This window comes from Canis lupus, chromosome 14, assembly GCF_048164855.1.
Source record: "Canis lupus baileyi chromosome 14, mCanLup2.hap1, whole genome shotgun sequence".
In the NCBI taxonomy this organism is placed as follows: Eukaryota; Metazoa; Chordata; class Mammalia; order Carnivora; family Canidae; genus Canis; species Canis lupus.
The window spans coordinates 38,456,241-38,472,689 of record NC_132851.1 but is presented as its reverse complement, the minus strand read 5'-3'; the positions used below and the strand labels follow the sequence as shown (position 1 = coordinate 38,472,689).

The 16,449-nt window shown below is 57.7% G+C and overlaps 1 protein-coding gene across 15 annotated transcripts in view; it reads left to right on the top strand.

Moving 5' to 3' along the window:
- The window catches only part of TSNARE1 (t-SNARE domain containing 1), a 146,064-nt gene that overhangs the window by 60,342 nt on the left and 69,273 nt on the right, over positions 1-16,449 (top strand). For 14 of the 15 annotated variants that reach the window (XR_012006935.1, XR_012006934.1, XR_012006933.1 and 11 more), the window contains 3 exons: positions 8,797-8,887; positions 11,950-12,024; positions 12,484-12,543. Coding sequence is in view for 12 of the 15 variants with exons in the window: in XM_072774707.1 (XP_072630808.1) it covers positions 8,797-8,887; positions 11,950-12,024; positions 12,484-12,543 (226 nt within the window). In the remaining 3 variants the exon portion in view is untranslated. The remainder of the gene's footprint in view (positions 1-8,796; positions 8,888-11,949; positions 12,025-12,483; positions 12,544-16,449) is intronic. The other variant, XM_072774698.1, reaches the window with a different exon arrangement.

Below are 16,449 nucleotides of genomic sequence, written 5' to 3'. Positions count from 1 at the left end.
CCACCTCTCACTTCCCCACCCTCGTACAGGGCATCTGTTCCTCCAGCGGCCGCCTAATGCCACCGTCCTCCGAGCTGCCCCTCAGCTCCCTCCACCAGGGGCACCCCGACTGCTGCGTCCCCCTCCTGGAAACAGCACCGAGGATGGTGTTCGGGTGCACGTCTGGAGGCCCGTGAGGCAGGCGGCCCCTAGGGGTGAGCTGGCCACTCTGTCCAGCGCGGCCTGCTGCTTCTACTACAGAGCCCGCCCCTCAGCATGCCCCCCAAGCCCCAGGGGGCCTCCCCACCCTTCCCTCCTTCCTTCCCGGCACCCCACTGCCTGGAGCCCGGTGCCTGGGCCGGCTTGGCCCCAGAGCCGTGTGCTGACAGGTTGTGCACCTGTGCAGGTGTGGTCACCGCCTGGCTGTGTGACATGCTGTGGAACTTGGGTGTCCTGATCTTTGACACACGGACCCACACCCTTTTGGGGGTGTCCTGTCGGAAGGAGGGAGCGAGGGCGGCTATGCCTGGTGCTGGGCTCATTCCTGCAGAGATCCCATCAGACCTGGCTGCAGCCAGAGGATGGCCGGAGCAGGGGTGTGGGTGGAGGGAGCCGCAGTGGGGAGTAGAGGGTGGCCTCAGAGGGTGGCAGTGCTTCCTGGGGAGTGGGGTGGCCGCTCTGCTGCAGTCCCCACAGCTCCAAGGGCCCCCGCATTGCTGGAGAGCATAGGGGCCGTGCCTGGGGGGCCCGGGCCAGGGAGGGAGCAGAGCCTGGACGGGAGCCTGTGTGGCGGTGCTCGCTGGTACGCTGGGTGTGCTGTGGGGCCTGTGCCTGGACATGAGTGTGCGTGGGGGGAGGAGCGGAGGGGGTTTGGAGCCCGGACCCGCCCTTGGGGCCGTGGCAGTGCCTCCTTGCCATGGTACACGGCCCCCCCATCACAGGTGTGCGGGGCCACGTTTGACTGTGGAGGCCTGGCCCCGTCCCGGAGCTGCCTGGGCGCCCCTATTCTCGCCCTAGCCCCGACAGTCCCCTCTGTCCCCCTGTTCTGTCAGTCTGGTGAGTCTTGTTCATAGAGGAGGCTTCCACCCTGGAGAGCGGAGGTGACCGCCCGGTGTCCCGCTCCCAGTGTGTGACCGAGGGGACGGTCTCCCCGGGGCTTTCTGACCGGTCATGTCAGGTTTGTGGGGGACTACAGGCGTATCTTCCTCCTCCACGGGTGTAGTTGAGGTGGTCCCGAGTGGGGGTGTGAGGGGTGACTGCTCGGCTTGCCCACTGCTGCCCAGGGTGCAGGGCCTCGGCCCCAGCGGGTGGGGGTAGGGCCCGGGGGTCTCCTGGCTGCGAGTGTGGCCTCCTCTCGGCCGAGAGTCCTGCATCAGGATCGGCTCCAAGGGGGTCAGGGAGGCCTTGATCAGCTCATCCAGCGCCGCACGGGCCTGTGGCTCCCTGGGGGCTTTGTGCTCATGGCCCAGTGCTCCTCCCACGGAGGAGCTCCTGAGCCACTGGAGCTGCTCATTCCCCTGTCATGACTGCACGTGACACGGGGCGCGATTTGCTTCAGAGCTGGGGTTGGGGGAACGTGCTTCTGTCCACGGTTGCAAGTCATCTGCGGTGCCATCGGCCCGTCACCTGGGCTGGCCTGAGACCTGCTGCTGCCTCCTCGGTGCCGCCTCTGGGGCCCGGAGCCTCACTGACCAAGTCAGAAAGCAGGCGGGGAGGGAGGCTCTCCTGGGGCCGTGGAGCGAGAGCAGAGCCGTGTGGGACTGCTTACCGGTGGGGGCGGGGGGCGGGTGGACGTGCCGTGCGCCTGTTCTCCTGGGCCTGGGGACGCTGTCAGGAGTTGGATGTGGTGTGCAGCCCCGTCTCTCGGGGAGCGCCAACAGCAGCCCCGGGGCCGACTCCAGGCCTCAGGGGAGTGAGCGCTGCGGAGCTGGTGTGCCAGCTTGGCAGGTGCAGTGAGAGGAGGCTTGTGTTGGCTCCAGGATGTCTGGGACGCAGCTGGGAACACTGGGGGTGGGGTGGCTCTGCAGCTGGGGCTGGAGCATCTGGAAGCGTCTTCGCTCACGGTCAGCAGACTGTCGCTGAACCCGGCTGGGCTGTCCCTGCAGCGGCTGCCCAGGTCTGGCTTGTGGCTCGGGCTCCCCTGTGGCGCGGTGGCCTCACGGGTGCTGAACCTCGTCAGCTCAGGGCGAAGTGCTCTGGCTAAGGAGGTGGAAATGAGCCTGTCCAACTCCAGGACGGGGGGCCTGACTCCACCTCCCGTGGGAGCGCCGTCTACAAACGCAGCCACCACTCTCCTCCAACTGCCATCAGCTACAAAGCAGCAGTGGACGTGGGTGTTGGAGGAACCCAAAGAGGGGCCTGCCCCCCACTGATGTGTCAGGGAGGTGGGCACAGGCCAGACCACATGGGCCTTGCAGGTCTGGCAGATGGCTTGGACTTTATTTCCAAAGCAGTGGGAAGCCAGTGGAAGGTTCTAGAAGGCAGTGTCATGATGAAGATTCTAGAGGGCTGTGAGGACTTGTTGGAGGAGCAGGCAGTCACTGTGGGTGGAGGGAACTGAAGGAGATGCAGGGGGGATTGCTGTGCGGGGCCTGGACAGCTGTCCTCTCGGCCTGGTGGGTCACAGCTGTGCTCTGGCCTGGCTGGGACCCCCCCGACCCCGACCCCAAGCAGCCGGGACTCTTGAGCCACTCTGATGGCCATGCAGCTGTGAAGAGCTGCAGTGCCGGGGGATAGCCTCGCCCCCACCTATGGGACTGGGTAAGGGCAGGCCTGGGTGCTTGCCTCGAGGGCTCGGGGGTCGGCCAGCACCTGCCGGGCGGACAGCTGGGCCTGTAAAGCTCGAGCAGTCTCCTCCGGGTTTCCCAGAACCTGTTCAAGGACCCTGCTCTGGGACAGCAGAGCCACCTCCGGCCCAGCCCTCTTCCCCCCCAGCCTTCCAAGGCTTTTGGATTTCCTCAGGACAGGTGACACAGAAGGGATCTTTGAATGTATGTAGGAAGCGGGACGCCTGGGTGGCTCAGGGGTTGAGTGTCTCCCTTCGGCTCAGGACATGACCCCAGGGTCCTGGGATCAAGTCCCACATTGGGCTCCCTACATGGAGCCTGCGTCTCCCTGTGCTTGTGTCTCTGCCTTTCTCTTTGTGTCTCATGAATAATAAGTAAAATCTTAAAAAAAAAAAAAAAACACCTATGTAGGAAGGACAGGGAAAGGTAGAAGGGGACCAAATGTTGGGTTTGGCACAAAGGAAGGTATGGATGATCGTGGGAAGACACAGGGCGCATCATGTCGCCCCATGTCGTGGCCTGGACCTGCCCTGCGCTCCTCGGTGTGGCCGAGTCATGTTCCATTGAGTGGATGTGCCCCGCGGTGGCTTGATGCTCACATCCCTCCAAGTCTGTAGGTGGAAACCTAACGCGAGGGGTCGGTGTTAGGAGGTGGGGCCTCGGGAAGGGCAGTAGGACATGAGGGTGCGGCCCTCACCCATGGGGTGAGCGCCCTCGTCAGAGGTCCCCGTCCACCCTGTGAGGGCGCCCCCGGGAGAGGCCGTATCTGCACCAGACCGTGGTCCTCGTCAGACGGAATCAGCCGCGCCCTGGTCCTAGACTTCCAGAACCCGGCCTACGAGAACACCTGTGTGCTGCGTGTCGGGTGTCCGGCCCGTGGTATTTGTGGTAGCAGCCCGAGCAGGCCAAGGCATGCTGTTCGTCAGCGGACGGGGCCTCAGATTGGGTCTTCGAGGTTGCTGTGAGGAAGGCTGCCGTGGGCACTGTGCAGACCTAGGTGTGGGGCTGCTTGGCTTCACTGTGTTTAACGTTGAGGAGCTGCCAGACGTTTCCGCAACGGCTGCACCGTTTCACCTTCCCGCCAGCAGCGCGTCCTCACCGACGCCAGTTACGTGTCTGTGACTGTAGCCACCTGCTGGATCGAGGGCTCTCTCGCTGGGATCTGATTTGCACATCCTGATAACGACAGGCATGTTTTCACGGGCATATTGACCATTTGTACACCTTTGAAGGCATGTCTGTTCGGATCCTTTGCCCATTTTTGAATTGGGTTGTCTTTTTTTTTTTTTTTTTAAAGATTTTATTTATTTATTCGTGAGAGACAGAGAGAGAGGCAGAGGGAGCAGCAGGCTCCATGCAGGGAGCCCGATGTGGGACTTGATCCCGGGTCTCCAGGATCACGCCCTGTGCTGAAGGCAGGCGCTAAACCACTGAGCCACCCAGGTTTTTTTGTCTTTTTATTGTTGAGATCCTCCCTCCTTCTAGAAGCTTCTTTCAGCCTGTGCAGCCTGTGCTCTCCTGGGCTTTTGCCGTCCCTGGTGTGGGTCATGCGTCGTCACTCTCCTTTGCTGGCTCCTCCTCGTGGTTCCAGCCTGTTTCCTTCTCTTGTTTCCTTCCCATGCTGGGGGGCCCACACCCGGGCGTTCCCGTGGCCAGTGCACGGTCCACTGCACAGGGGCGGCTGGTGGCCGTGGGTGCCCCTCACCTTCACCCGGCCTGGCCCTCCTGCTCAACCGTGTCTCCTCCCTGCTCTGCTCCTCCACGTTAGCTCCTGGGCCTGAACCTGCAGGCCCTCTAACCGCTGATTGCCCGCCCTGGCCACGCTTTGTGTGCGATGCTGCCCTCTCACGTACTCCTCACCCTGCCTCCTGACCCCCGTCAGTGGGGCGGCTCCCCTCCTGCAGACTTGCCTGGCCACCTGCACCTGGGGGGCACCTGGTCTTGCCGGTGCCTGCTGTGAGTCCCAGCCTGCGGGCGCTGGAGATCCCCTGAGCCCCTGGGAGTGCGGCATGGGGTAGGCGTCCAGGCTGATTTTGTTTTTAGCACGATTACCCAGTTAGCCCAGCACGGTTTGTTGAAAGGATTATCTCTTACCTGTTGAATACCTCAGTACCATTTCCAAAAATGACTTGAGTGTGTGTGTGTGTGTGCGCGCGTGTGTGTGTGTGGCTCTGTTTGGGTTCTGTTTCATTGGTCTGCGTGTCTGTGTGGCGGCACCGTGTTGTCCTAATCACCGAGCTTCTGTGGTAAGTCCTGGCACCACTGGTGGATGTCTGCAGGTTTATTCGTCTCTTCTTCAGATGGTTTTGGATCCTTCTGGTGCTTTGTATTTCAATATAAGTTTTACAATAGCTTATCAATTTCTGTTGTTTTCTATATTGTGTTTTAATTTTAATTGCGATTCCATTGAATCCATAGACCAACTTCAAGAGAATCGGCCTCCTAATGATCTTGAGTTTTCCAACCTGTGAATATGGTCAGAATTTCTCTGATTTGACATTCTTCTCTTCCTTTTCAGCAGTTCTGTATAGGTTTAGTATGCAGGCCTTGCATATATGTTGTTCAGTTTGTTGTTACCAATTTTTATTACACAAATTATTAAATTTCAGTTTGCAGGTGTCGGCTGTAGGTACGCAGAAACATACCTGGTTTTGTACATCACCTTGTGTTTTGGGATTCTGTTAGCTTTTCTTTATCCAGTAGGACAAGTTCTCTTCCTTGTTCTAGTTTCCTAGAGGTTTTATAATGACTAGGTGTCAAGTTTATCATACGCTTTTTCTGTGTAACTCAAGATGGTTTTCTCCTTTTAAAATTTATCCTGTTGATATGATAATTTCATTCATTCCTTTTTGAGTATTAAGCCACCCTGCATTCCTGAGATGAAATTCTCTTAGTCATGATCCGTTATTCCTTTCATGGGGGTAGGGGGGGAACCCATCGGTCAGGGCCAGGCAGCCAGGGCCATAGGAAATCTGGAAATGGGCTGACTCCATGCTACTGGGTTTTTTTTTTATTTAAAGATCTTATTTATTTATTCATGAGAGACACAGAGAGAGGCAGAGACACAGGCAGAGGGAGAAGCAGGCTCCCTGTGGGGAGCCCGGTGCAGGATTCGATCCTGGGACCCCAGGACCATGCCCTGGGCTGAAGGCAGATGCTCAACTGCTGAGCCACTCACGTGTCCCACATGCTGCTCGTTTTAATAAAGAGCCCCATAGAGCCCCACTCACAGCATGACAGGGTGTCTGGTGCAGACACGAGGAATGAGAGCCGTAGACGCCATGAGTGCAGCCCTGGGAGGCGAAGCAGGGCTCACCAGCTCACAGCACAGAAGACAGAAGGCTAACATCTTAGTGGCTGCCTCCAAAGCCAGCACGTCAGTCACAAAGGACGCAGAGTGAGCATACAGACGTAGTAAAGTTCATTAACAAATAAAACATAACAGAAACCAGTAATAGAAACAAAAAAAGAATAAGAGAGAGACCAAGATTCCAGATCCAACATGACAAGACTGATTAGGAAATATTATGAATCTATTATGACAACAAACTGATATTTCAGAACTAAGATGAACCAGAAAAATTTCTTGAAACACACGAATTCTCAAACTGACTCCAGAAGAAAGGGAAAGCCTGAGTAGCTCTCTGTGTCGATCTGAGGGCTTCCATACATCCTTACAGATGGTCCCACAAACGCCCAGGAACACATGGCTGCACCGTCAGGTATTTGGACAGAGGTTGTAGCAGCACCATGCGTGCCCCCAGGACACAGACCAGGCGCTCAGCTTTCCTAGGTCAGTGCTGTGCTGATGCAAAAACCTGAACAAAAACTGCAAGAAAAGATAGTGCACATTGCTCGTAAACAGAGTAGCAAAAATCCTTAACAAAACATGAGGACATTGGCTCTCATGATCCCTGAAAGGGATGGTCTCCACATGCTGCGCTGTGTCCTAGCTGGAGGCTCCGCAAGGCTGTGGGCGCAGCAGGGCGGGGTGAGGGCACTTGGTGACGAGTTCCCTGTGGGAGGTTGGTGGTGATAGAGCAGAAGTAGAAAGGGCAGTTGGAGTAGGGGCGAGTGGGGTGCGGGTGTGCTCCCCCGGGGGAGGTGGCCTCCGCGACTCAGGCCCTTGGCCCCTGCCTCGTCCCTCCAGTGTCCTGTGTCCAGGCAGCTGTTCCTGGTCACAAACCCTGGGCCTGGCTGCCCGTTCCCATCCTCGGTGGCGGCAGAGGTAGCAGTGGGGCACAGGCAGGGAGGTCACAGGCAGGGAGGTCTGTCCAGCTCGGTGAGAACAGGGGGACCATGTGACACGAATGGGGACCATGCTTCCACTGGAACACGCCGCAGCACCAGAGAGCTCTGGGGTTTGGAGAAGGTGGCCCGACTCCCATGCAGGACGCCCCAGCTACGGGGTGCCATTGGGTGTGATGCAGCGCTGGGCGTCGGGGCGGCCGGGAGTCTGGTCGGGGCAAGCAGGAGCAGTGGGTGAGAGGCGGCCCGCATCTGGGTCAGTGTCTGGGTGTCGTGTGGCTCTCAGGAAGGAGAGGAGAGAGGCTTTGGGAAGGGCGGCCCCAGGACTTTTGGCCGGAAGGACTAGAGGGTGGGAGTTGCTGGGGGTGAGCCCGCGGTGCAGCCGGCTGGCGGGGCGCAGGGCCGGTTTTGGCATGTGGAGTTTGAGACGCCCCCTGGATAGCCAGCTGGAGGTGCCCAGCGGGCTGTGGGGGGGCTGGGCGAGCCGAGGCCCAGGCGAGGGTGTCTGTGGGACGGTGACGCACACGAGATGTCAGGCCAGGAGGTGAGCACGGGGAGAGGCCTGAGCTCCAGGCTCAGACACAGGCGGTCAGGGGGGCCCACGCAGGGAGGGCCCCAGGCAGGTGGCCCCTCAGGCAGGTGGCCCCACGCGGGGAGGGCTCCAGGAGGGCAGAGTATGCCCGCCTCCACGGGGTGGGTGGGAGCGTGGGGGCCGAGGGAGGAGGTGAAGCCCGGGGGACGGGAGGCTCCGTGGTGGCCCCCGTGTGAGTGGATCTGAGGGGAAACCACACGTTCTGCAGTTTGCCGTAACCTGTTGGAGGGCTGGTGGTGCTCAGACGCCTCCCAGGCTGGCCTAGGGGCTCCTTCCCATCCCGCGGCCCCCACCCTTCCCCACGGACAGCCCCCGCACCCCGACTCCATGCCACTCCCTCTGTGAGGCCCAGGGCAGGTGTCAGGCACCCAGGCCCAGGTCAGATGGTGCCCCCACCCCCAGCCCTGCCACACGGGCCCCGCAAGGAGCAAGGGGGGCATCAGGCTGCAGCTGGAAGGGTCGGGAGGGCTCTTCTGTGGTGTCTGCTGGGCCCGAGGGCAGGGTTTGCCCACCGCAGGTGTTACCCCTTCCCCAGGGAGCCCGGGGGTGGGGAGCAGGGGTCAACTGCAAGCAGGTGAGGAGCTGGTCTTCTCAGTTCCTTCAAGGTCACGCACAGAACCATAAGCTGGGATCTGGGGAGACCCTGGGCTCGGCCTCCAGCGTTTTTGGGTCTGGAGGTGGGGGTGTCATCGCAGCCCCTGGAGGCCGTCCCGCTCCTGCAGCTTGCCGACCCTGCTGACCCCAAGGGGGGCCTTTCCCCAGGGAAGGCTCACGGCAGGGCCTCCTCAGAGGGGCAGGCACTGACCCCCAGACCAGAGGGCCTGCGTGGTGGGGGTGCCGCGGCTGCACGGGGCGGGGGTCCTGACTGGGGCACCTCACCTGTGTCGTTCTCTCCCTCCTTCCTCGCCCCTGTCGCTGCCCTGCTTCTCTGCTCCCTGCTACCTTGTCTGTCTGTGGGTGTGTCTGTCCCTCTGGGCCTCCGATCCTCATCTCCCATGGCTCTGGTTCTTCCCTTCCCGTTTCCCCCTCCCCACGTGGTCCCCTGCCCCCTACCCCCGCCACCCTCTGCCGCCCCCACCCCGCATCTGCCACGACTTCCCCTGCCCGTGGCCCGTGGCCGACCCCTCCACCTGTCCCCACCCTGTCCCGCTCGCTGTCTTCTCTCTCCCGCCTCCACCCTGCCCGCCTCAGGCACGCGGCGCAGCAGGAGACCAACAAGACCGTCGCGGCCAGCACCGGCGCCGTGAAGCAGATGACGGAGCTCCTGCGGGGCTGCTCCCGGGTATGTGGTCCTGGAGGCGGTGGGGGGCAGGAGGGTGGGGCCCGGGGAGGTCGTTGGGCCCAGGTGCCCGCGCTGCCTGGGTTTGGCCGGTGAGCTGCACAGGCGGCGCTCGATGTGCGAGCTGGGCGCCCACTGTATGCTGGGCGCTGCCGTGGTGTCCTGGCCGGGTCGTCTGAACAGACACACACCCTTCCCCCTCCCTCACCTCCGTGCCCCCCACCCTGTCACTGCGGCACTGCCGTCCTCGCCCATCATCATAGACATAATCGCCGTGGGCACAGTTGCCACCATACTCGGTGCCACAGCTCCCTTCAAGGGCCTGATCCTCATCCCATCACCTTGTGCCCTCCCCCACTGCGGCCCCTCCACATCCTCTTCACTCTTGGCCTCTTACTTCCCTCCACCCCCCTTTGCTAGGTCAGCACATCCCCATCTTTGTTATCCATGCCCTATCCCGTTCTCCAGAGGTTGGGGGGCACGTGTCACAAAATAGATACTCTCAGCCCCTCAGCTATCCTGCGCCAGGGGCCGTGTTCATGGTGCCCAGGGCGCCTTCCCGCTATATCAGCAGACTTGGGTGCCTGCCCAGCCTGGGACGCTGGAGTCTGGCCTCTGCAGACAGAGGTTGGGCCGTGGTGTGGAAGGTGCACAAGAGCTTCCGGTGATATGTCCAAGAAGCTGACGCTGCTGCCACCCGAGGACCGCGGCGGTCCGCTAAGTGAGAGAGGCCAGTGCAGAAGCCGCATGCTGTATGGCCTGGTTCGTGTGAAGTGTCCAGAAAACTCAGGCCTGTGCCGACAGCAGGGGTCGGGGTTTGCGTGGCTGGGAGAAGAGCTGGGACGAGCCACGGGGGCCCCGAGGAATGACTGGGGTGATGGAAATGCTCTGAAGCCAGCTGGCGGTCACGGCTACACAACTAGCAGTTATGAACCGTGAAGTCAGAATCGTGCGTTCTACTTAGGAAAGTTAGGGTGCACTCTAGTAAACAAGTAGGCCCAGCTCCAGAGGCTGAATTATGTTTCGATTATTGGAATATGCCAGGAGCATCGAGGAGCAGGGGTCTGCTGTCCATGACGGGTGGAGGTGTGCCTGCCAGCCCTGGGACGGGCACCGCGCTTTACTCTGTGCACGGTTCAACCACGGCCTTTGGTCATTCAGGACGACACGCAAGTGCCTGGTCCCGGACGCTGCTGGAAATGGCTGTGGCCCTTCGACGGAGGAAGAAGCGCACCCAGCAGCAGCGTCTACACGGCTTTCTTGGTCCTGGCACTGGTGTGCGGCTTCTCCCGTGTGGCTTTGCTCTTTGCCCTTGGCCTCTGTGGGCTCCACCCATTTGTTTGTTGACTCTTCTGAGAGCTTGTCTCCGGCCCCTCCCACCCCTCTCACCTCTGTGCACATTGGGCGCTCCTGGCCATCCTTCAGCAGGTGCCTTGCCTGAAGCCTTGCAGCCAGGGAGGAATCTCGGCTAGATTGCAGCTCTGAGTTGTTTGGGTCCACCGTCCACGCGGTCACCTGCATGCACCACGATGGCTGAGAACCAGTGCTTGAGTTCCTTGGGGGTTGACTGACAGGGATCGCTTTTAGCTTAATGTGTCCTTCCTTTTGTCCCCACCCATTACCCACCTGTCTGTCCGCCCATCCGCCCACCTAAGAACCCAGCAGACACTTATTCTGTGTGAGATGCTGGGGGAGGACACAGATGAGGTCCCCTGGGAGGTCTCCCCCTTCCGAGGTAGGACAGTCTGCCCAGGAGGGGCTGGAATTGCTGACTGCTCCTGCAGAGAAGAGACTGTGCAGTCACATGGGGCTGCTGCTGGATCACACGGCCGGAGGGCACTGAGAGATCCTGAGCCCTCAGCACTGCCCTGGGGCACGCATGTGCCACTCACAGGGGCCTCCCCTGGATGCTAACCAGGCTCTACCAAGCTGCAGTCACACGGGGACTGTGAGGCCCCACTGCCACCAAGTGCCCCTGAAAAGTGACCTTGAGAGAGCTGGTGCCCCTGCACCGCGGCCAGGCTGCAGTGCAGCTGTAGCTATTGTGTGGGGGCTTGCGTGGCGGTGTTGGCGGTTGGTGGTAGAGGGGCGAGCCCCAAGCCCAGGGGCTGAGTTCCTGTTGGAGGTCGACAGAAGGCCCCCCCCCCCCCGGCAGGGGCGGGCTGTCTGTGACTTGAGATGCAGGGTCCCGGAGGCAGACGGGGCCCTCCTGGGAGGTCGGGGGGGTGGGGAGGGTGCCGGGGCAGGAGCCCACAGGGGAGGAGCAGGAGCCCACGTCTTTGTCATGGTGCAAGGGCACTGGGCATCGGTGTGGCTTTGTGCTGGTGCTCGCGGAGAGACATGACGGTTGGGGGTCTGGGCGGCTCACACAAACCCCAGCAGGCAGTGCCTGGTTTCAGGGCTCACTTGTCCGTTCCCTGGCTTGGCAGTATGTCCTGAGCATGCGCTCTGTGCCAGGTGTCATTCTGGGCACTGGGGTGCATTGGCAAACGAGACGTGAAGTCCTGTTTTGGTGGAAGGGTGGAGGCTGTGTGTGTTGCTGAGTGCCAGGCAGTAGAGGGAGGTTTGGTGAGCACACTTCTGATGCTGTGATTAGCTGCAGGGCCCTGGGGTCAGCGGCCTGGCTCCACCACCTGTGTGGCCGTGAATGGGCCACTTAGAACTCGGGCTGAGGCCTCCTGAGCTGTCAGGTAGAAATCATAACCCTTGTCACCTGAGTGAGTCATTGTGGGGACCAGACAGACATGTGTGTGGTGCTCCATGGCTGGTGTTGAGGACGTGTGTGGGATCGGGTGGGGGGGGGGTGGGGTGTCTACAGCGGGCTTGCGGAGCCAGCAGCCCGTGCTGGTGTGTGATGCTGTGAGCTGTTGGGGAAGAAGGAGACGGGGATGAGCCAGTTCTGACAGCAGAGCAGTGATGGCGGTGTGAGGCTGAGATGGACAGGAGGGGGCAAGCGCAGCCAGTGCCCTGAGGGAGGGGGGTACGAGAAGCACTCTGGGGATGGAGGAGGCCACGGGGCAGGAAAGGCCTTAGCTGCCTTCATAGCCCATGTTCTCTCTTTGCAGCAGGAGTGTCTGCAGCTGGACCGCCTGAAAACCCAGCTCTCAGATGCCATTCAGCGCTATGGCGTGGTACAGAAGGTGAGGCCCCCCAGGGGGTGGTGGTGGACCAGCTGGGTGGGCCTCGGGCCCATGGGCTCCCACTCTGGGTTGGCCTAGTGTGGCTCCATCCCCCAGAGCAGAGGAGGGGCCCAGCCTGTGGACGTTCGGTAGTTACCAGGAGCCACAACCTCCGACCCTGTGTAGTGAAGGAGATTTACCTTCGGGTGCTGCCTGGGAGGCATCTGGCGGGTGGGAAGACCGGGCGTCCCCTGTTCTGACAGGTGAGGACACTGAGACCCAGGGCTTCAATGTGGGAGGGGGACATCCACCCGATTGTCGGCAGAGCCCAGCCCGGCACCCAGCCTTCCTGAGGCCCAGGGCAGCTCCATCCTGTCACGGAGCCGAAGGTGTGCTCTGCTGCCGGCCATCGTCCCCTCCTTGGTGCTCATCTGACCCCTTCTTCTCTCCTCCCCACCTTTTCCGTTCTTCCTATTACAGAAAATTGCAGAAAAGTCCAGAGCACTGCTTCCCACGGCCCAGCGGGGTGGCAAACAGCAGGTGGGTGCTGAGTGACAACTGTGTCCGTGCGCGTCAGGTGATGGCACCACATCCAGGGCCCTCTCTGCTCAGGGCAGAGCCTGTGGAGGCCCCGGCCAAGGGGGTGTGACGTGATGAAGAGCCTTTATGAAACTGGCATTTTGACCTTAGTTCTCTGGCACAGGCCCAGCACGGAGTACCAGGTGCTGACAGTTCCGCTTGCTCTGCGGGACCATCTTGTACCCGACTGGCCCTCCTGGGGGTGGAAACCGGCCCTCCTGGGAGTCCGCCTGGAGTCCTAGAGGAACGGGGAGACAGTGTCTGATGGTGTAACAGCTGAGAATTTTCCAAGAACTCCTGTGATAAACAGGATAAATTTACCCTGACTTGTATCATCATAAAATTTCAAAAACTAAAGACAAAGATGAAAGCCCAAGACAAGAAGTCACGTTATTTTTTGTGGAGCGACAAGACTTATGCCCAACTTCTGAGGTGGAAGCTGGGGGACGACCAGGAGGCATCTTTAAAGCACTGAGAGAAAGAAATTGCTCACGTGGAATTCTACATCCAGTGAAAATACTTTTCAGAACAAAGGTAGAACAAAAACATCTTTAGGGAAACATAAGCTGTGGGAACTTATCACTGACGAATTCTGACAGTAGCAGAGGGAAGGTGGTCCCAGGTGGATGTGCAGCAGCAGGAAGGGGAGGCACGTCCTGGAAACAACTGACACGTGGACTCATCTGAGCTCATCTTGGCTGTTGAGTAATGCTCTCTACCTGTGGGGCTTCGACGCAGAGCAAGTGGAAGAGCTTGCGAGCGGTAGCCCGGGAGGAGTGAGCTGTGTGAAATCATGCAGTGTCTGCATCCTAGAGATGCAGTAGGAGCCCCAGCCTGTGGCAGCTGGCAGTAAACCAGAGGGGCATCTTGTGTTATGCGGGTGATGCTAAAGGACAACACAAGAACATGAAATACAAAGTAAGCTAAAGGAGTATATGAAATGATAAAACAAGCCTGACTGATTTGAAAGAAAGCCAAAAAATAAAAAAATAAAAAAACAGGAAACAAGTTGTAAGACGGTAGATTCATACCAAATTTGTTTATAACTCTATTAGAATGGCCTGGCCCCTCTGATGATGGGGCACAGATTTTCAGACTTGGTTAAATATAAATCCAGAAAAGGAGGGATCCCTGGGTGGTGCAGCAGTTTGGCGCCTGCCTTTGGCCCAGGGCGCGATCCTGGAGACCCGGGATCGAATCCCACGTCGGGCTCCCGGTGCATGGAGCCTGCTTCTCCCTCTGCCTGTGTCTCTGCCTCTCTCTCTCTCTCTTTCTCTCTCTGTGTGACTATCATAAATAAATAAAAATTAAAAAAAAAAATCCAGAAAAGTGTGAGTTAGAGGATGGAGAAAGATACACCGTGAAGCCACAATGCAAAGGCGACTGGTGCCCCGTGCCTGTGTGAGGGTAAGCGACTCTCTTCCTGCACACATGGGCGCGCCTGAGAGGACAGCATGGCCATTCAGATGTAGGACACAGTTCTATATCTGTGCCGAATAACATAGCTTCAAAAACGTAGGACAAAACTGATAGTAATAAAAAGAAAAACAGTAAATCCACAGTCACGGGTGGAGATGTAACACAGCTCCAGAAATGACTGATGAAGGAAACAGGAAAGCTCAGTGAGGATCTAGACGACTCAGCCGGTGCGATTAGTGAGCACACTCCTACCAGGAGTCGCTTACGACACAGTAACCAAGCGCAGGAGAGTGTGCGTTCCCGCAAGGTGCACAACGCGTGCTGGACCTTGAACCAAGCTCCGCAGATTCCAGAGGGTTGACGTGACCCCGAGTACATTCTCGGATCGGCGCGATGAAATTCATCTATGATAACAAAAAGGCAATTTCCAAGGTTGGGAATGAAAAGAATACAATTTGAAGGAACCTGTGAGAGAAGAAATCACAGTGGAAACGAAACTATCGTGAAGTGAACAACAAAGAAAATGCTACAAATCCAGGCTTGGATGCAGCTACAGCAGAGCTCCAAATGCTTTCTTCAGAAAGAAGAAAGTGTGAAAATCACAGAGCTAATTCTCAATCTCAGGAAGCTAGAAAAGCAACAACAAACTAAATTCTAAGAAAATACATAGGAAAAAGCAGAAATCAGTGTAATATATAAGAGATGTGTATTGGACAAATCCAACAAAGTCAAAATTTGTCTTCGTTTTAGAAGGATTAAAAAATCCCCCAAGATTAGTTTTGATACAGAGAGAACGTACAAATTACTAGGATTGAGAATGACAATGACTAGATCATGGATGCTACACACCAGGAAAAATAGAAGCATGAAGATACTATGATAGAATTTATGTCAGTAAATTTGACAGTGTAGGTGAAATATATGTATATATATATTTTTTTTGTTTTAGAAAAAATGTAAGTTACCAAGACATACAGAAAATCTGGACAGGCACCTGGGTGGCTCAGCAGTTGAGCGTCTTCCTTCGGCTCAGGGTGTGACCCTGGAGTCCCTGGATTGAGTCCCGCATCAGGGTCCCTGCAGGGAGTCTGCTTCTCCCTCTGCCTGTGTCTCTGCCTCTCTCTCTGTGTCTTTCATGAATAAATACATAAAATCTCTTAAAAAAAAAAAGTCTGGAAAGTCCAGTATTTATTATAGAAATGATAAAATCAATAATTAAATAATTGGCATTGTTAGAAATCTTAGCAAGAAAACTTCAGACCTAGATGATTTTTAAAAAGATTTTATTTATTTATTTATGAGAGACACACAGACATAGGCAGAGGGAGAAGCAGGCTCCCTGCGTGGAGCTCGATGTGGGACTCGATCCCAGGACCCCAGGATCACGACCTGAGCTGAAGGCAGACGCTCCACTACTGAGCTGCCCAGACGTCCCCAGACCTAGAAGATTTTATTGGTGAATTCTTTCAAACACTTGAGGAATAAATGTTAACAGTTTGTACAAACTCTTAAATAAAATTTAAAAAGGGACCACATCCCAACTTGCTTTACGAGGCCAGCAAACCGTGATGCCAAATTCTTACAAGGGTGTCACCAAAAGGAAAGGAGTGCGTTCTCTTGTGAGCATAGGAGCAAAAACCGTAACCAGACCACTCACAGGCTGGATCTAGCAATATGTAGAAGGGTCACACGTGGTTACAAAGCAGGGCTTGTTCCGGGGGCGCACGGCTGCTTTACATTCAGAAATAACCCACCTGAGCTGCCACGTTCCTAGAGTAAGAACATCCACTCCATCATCTCAATAAAGCAAGAAGAAGAGCACTTGGTAAAATCCAATGCCCACCGAGGGCTCTCAGCAAGCTGGTGCGTAGGAATGCCTCTCATCTGATGATGGGCGTCTTCGAAAGCCTTGCAGTCGGCCCCACGCGTACTGCTGAGCTGTTGGAAGCCTAGCTCCCGAGACTGAGGACGAGACTCGGTGTCTGGTCCTTCTCTTCCTCGCATGCGGGAGGGCGCGTCCAGGGCACTGTGACCGGGGACAGAAGTCAGAGGTGTGGGAATTAGGGAGGAAGAGGCCGCATCAGAGACAGCACCGCTGCGTTATTGGAAAGGGCGAATGAGTCTGCAGATAAACTCCAGGCTCACAGTGATTGTAACGGGCCGTATACGAGGAAACACCGTGTGCGCCCGCGGAGGACAGCGCGCAGATGAAATCCAAAAAGCGATGCCCAGCATCCAGGCTCAGAGGAAGCCTTCCAACAGCTGTTTGAGCAAGGGCGCCGCCGTGCCGTGGGGATGGAGGGGCTGTTCCGGGCTTGACGTTGCACTGGCCAGGGTTTGAACTGGGAAAGAGGACCCCGTTGAGAAAATGGCAAGTCCAAGTCCAAATACTCTTACTCTTGCATCTCGGAATCACCAGGGAAACAGCGCATTCAGTCCCCGCAGAGA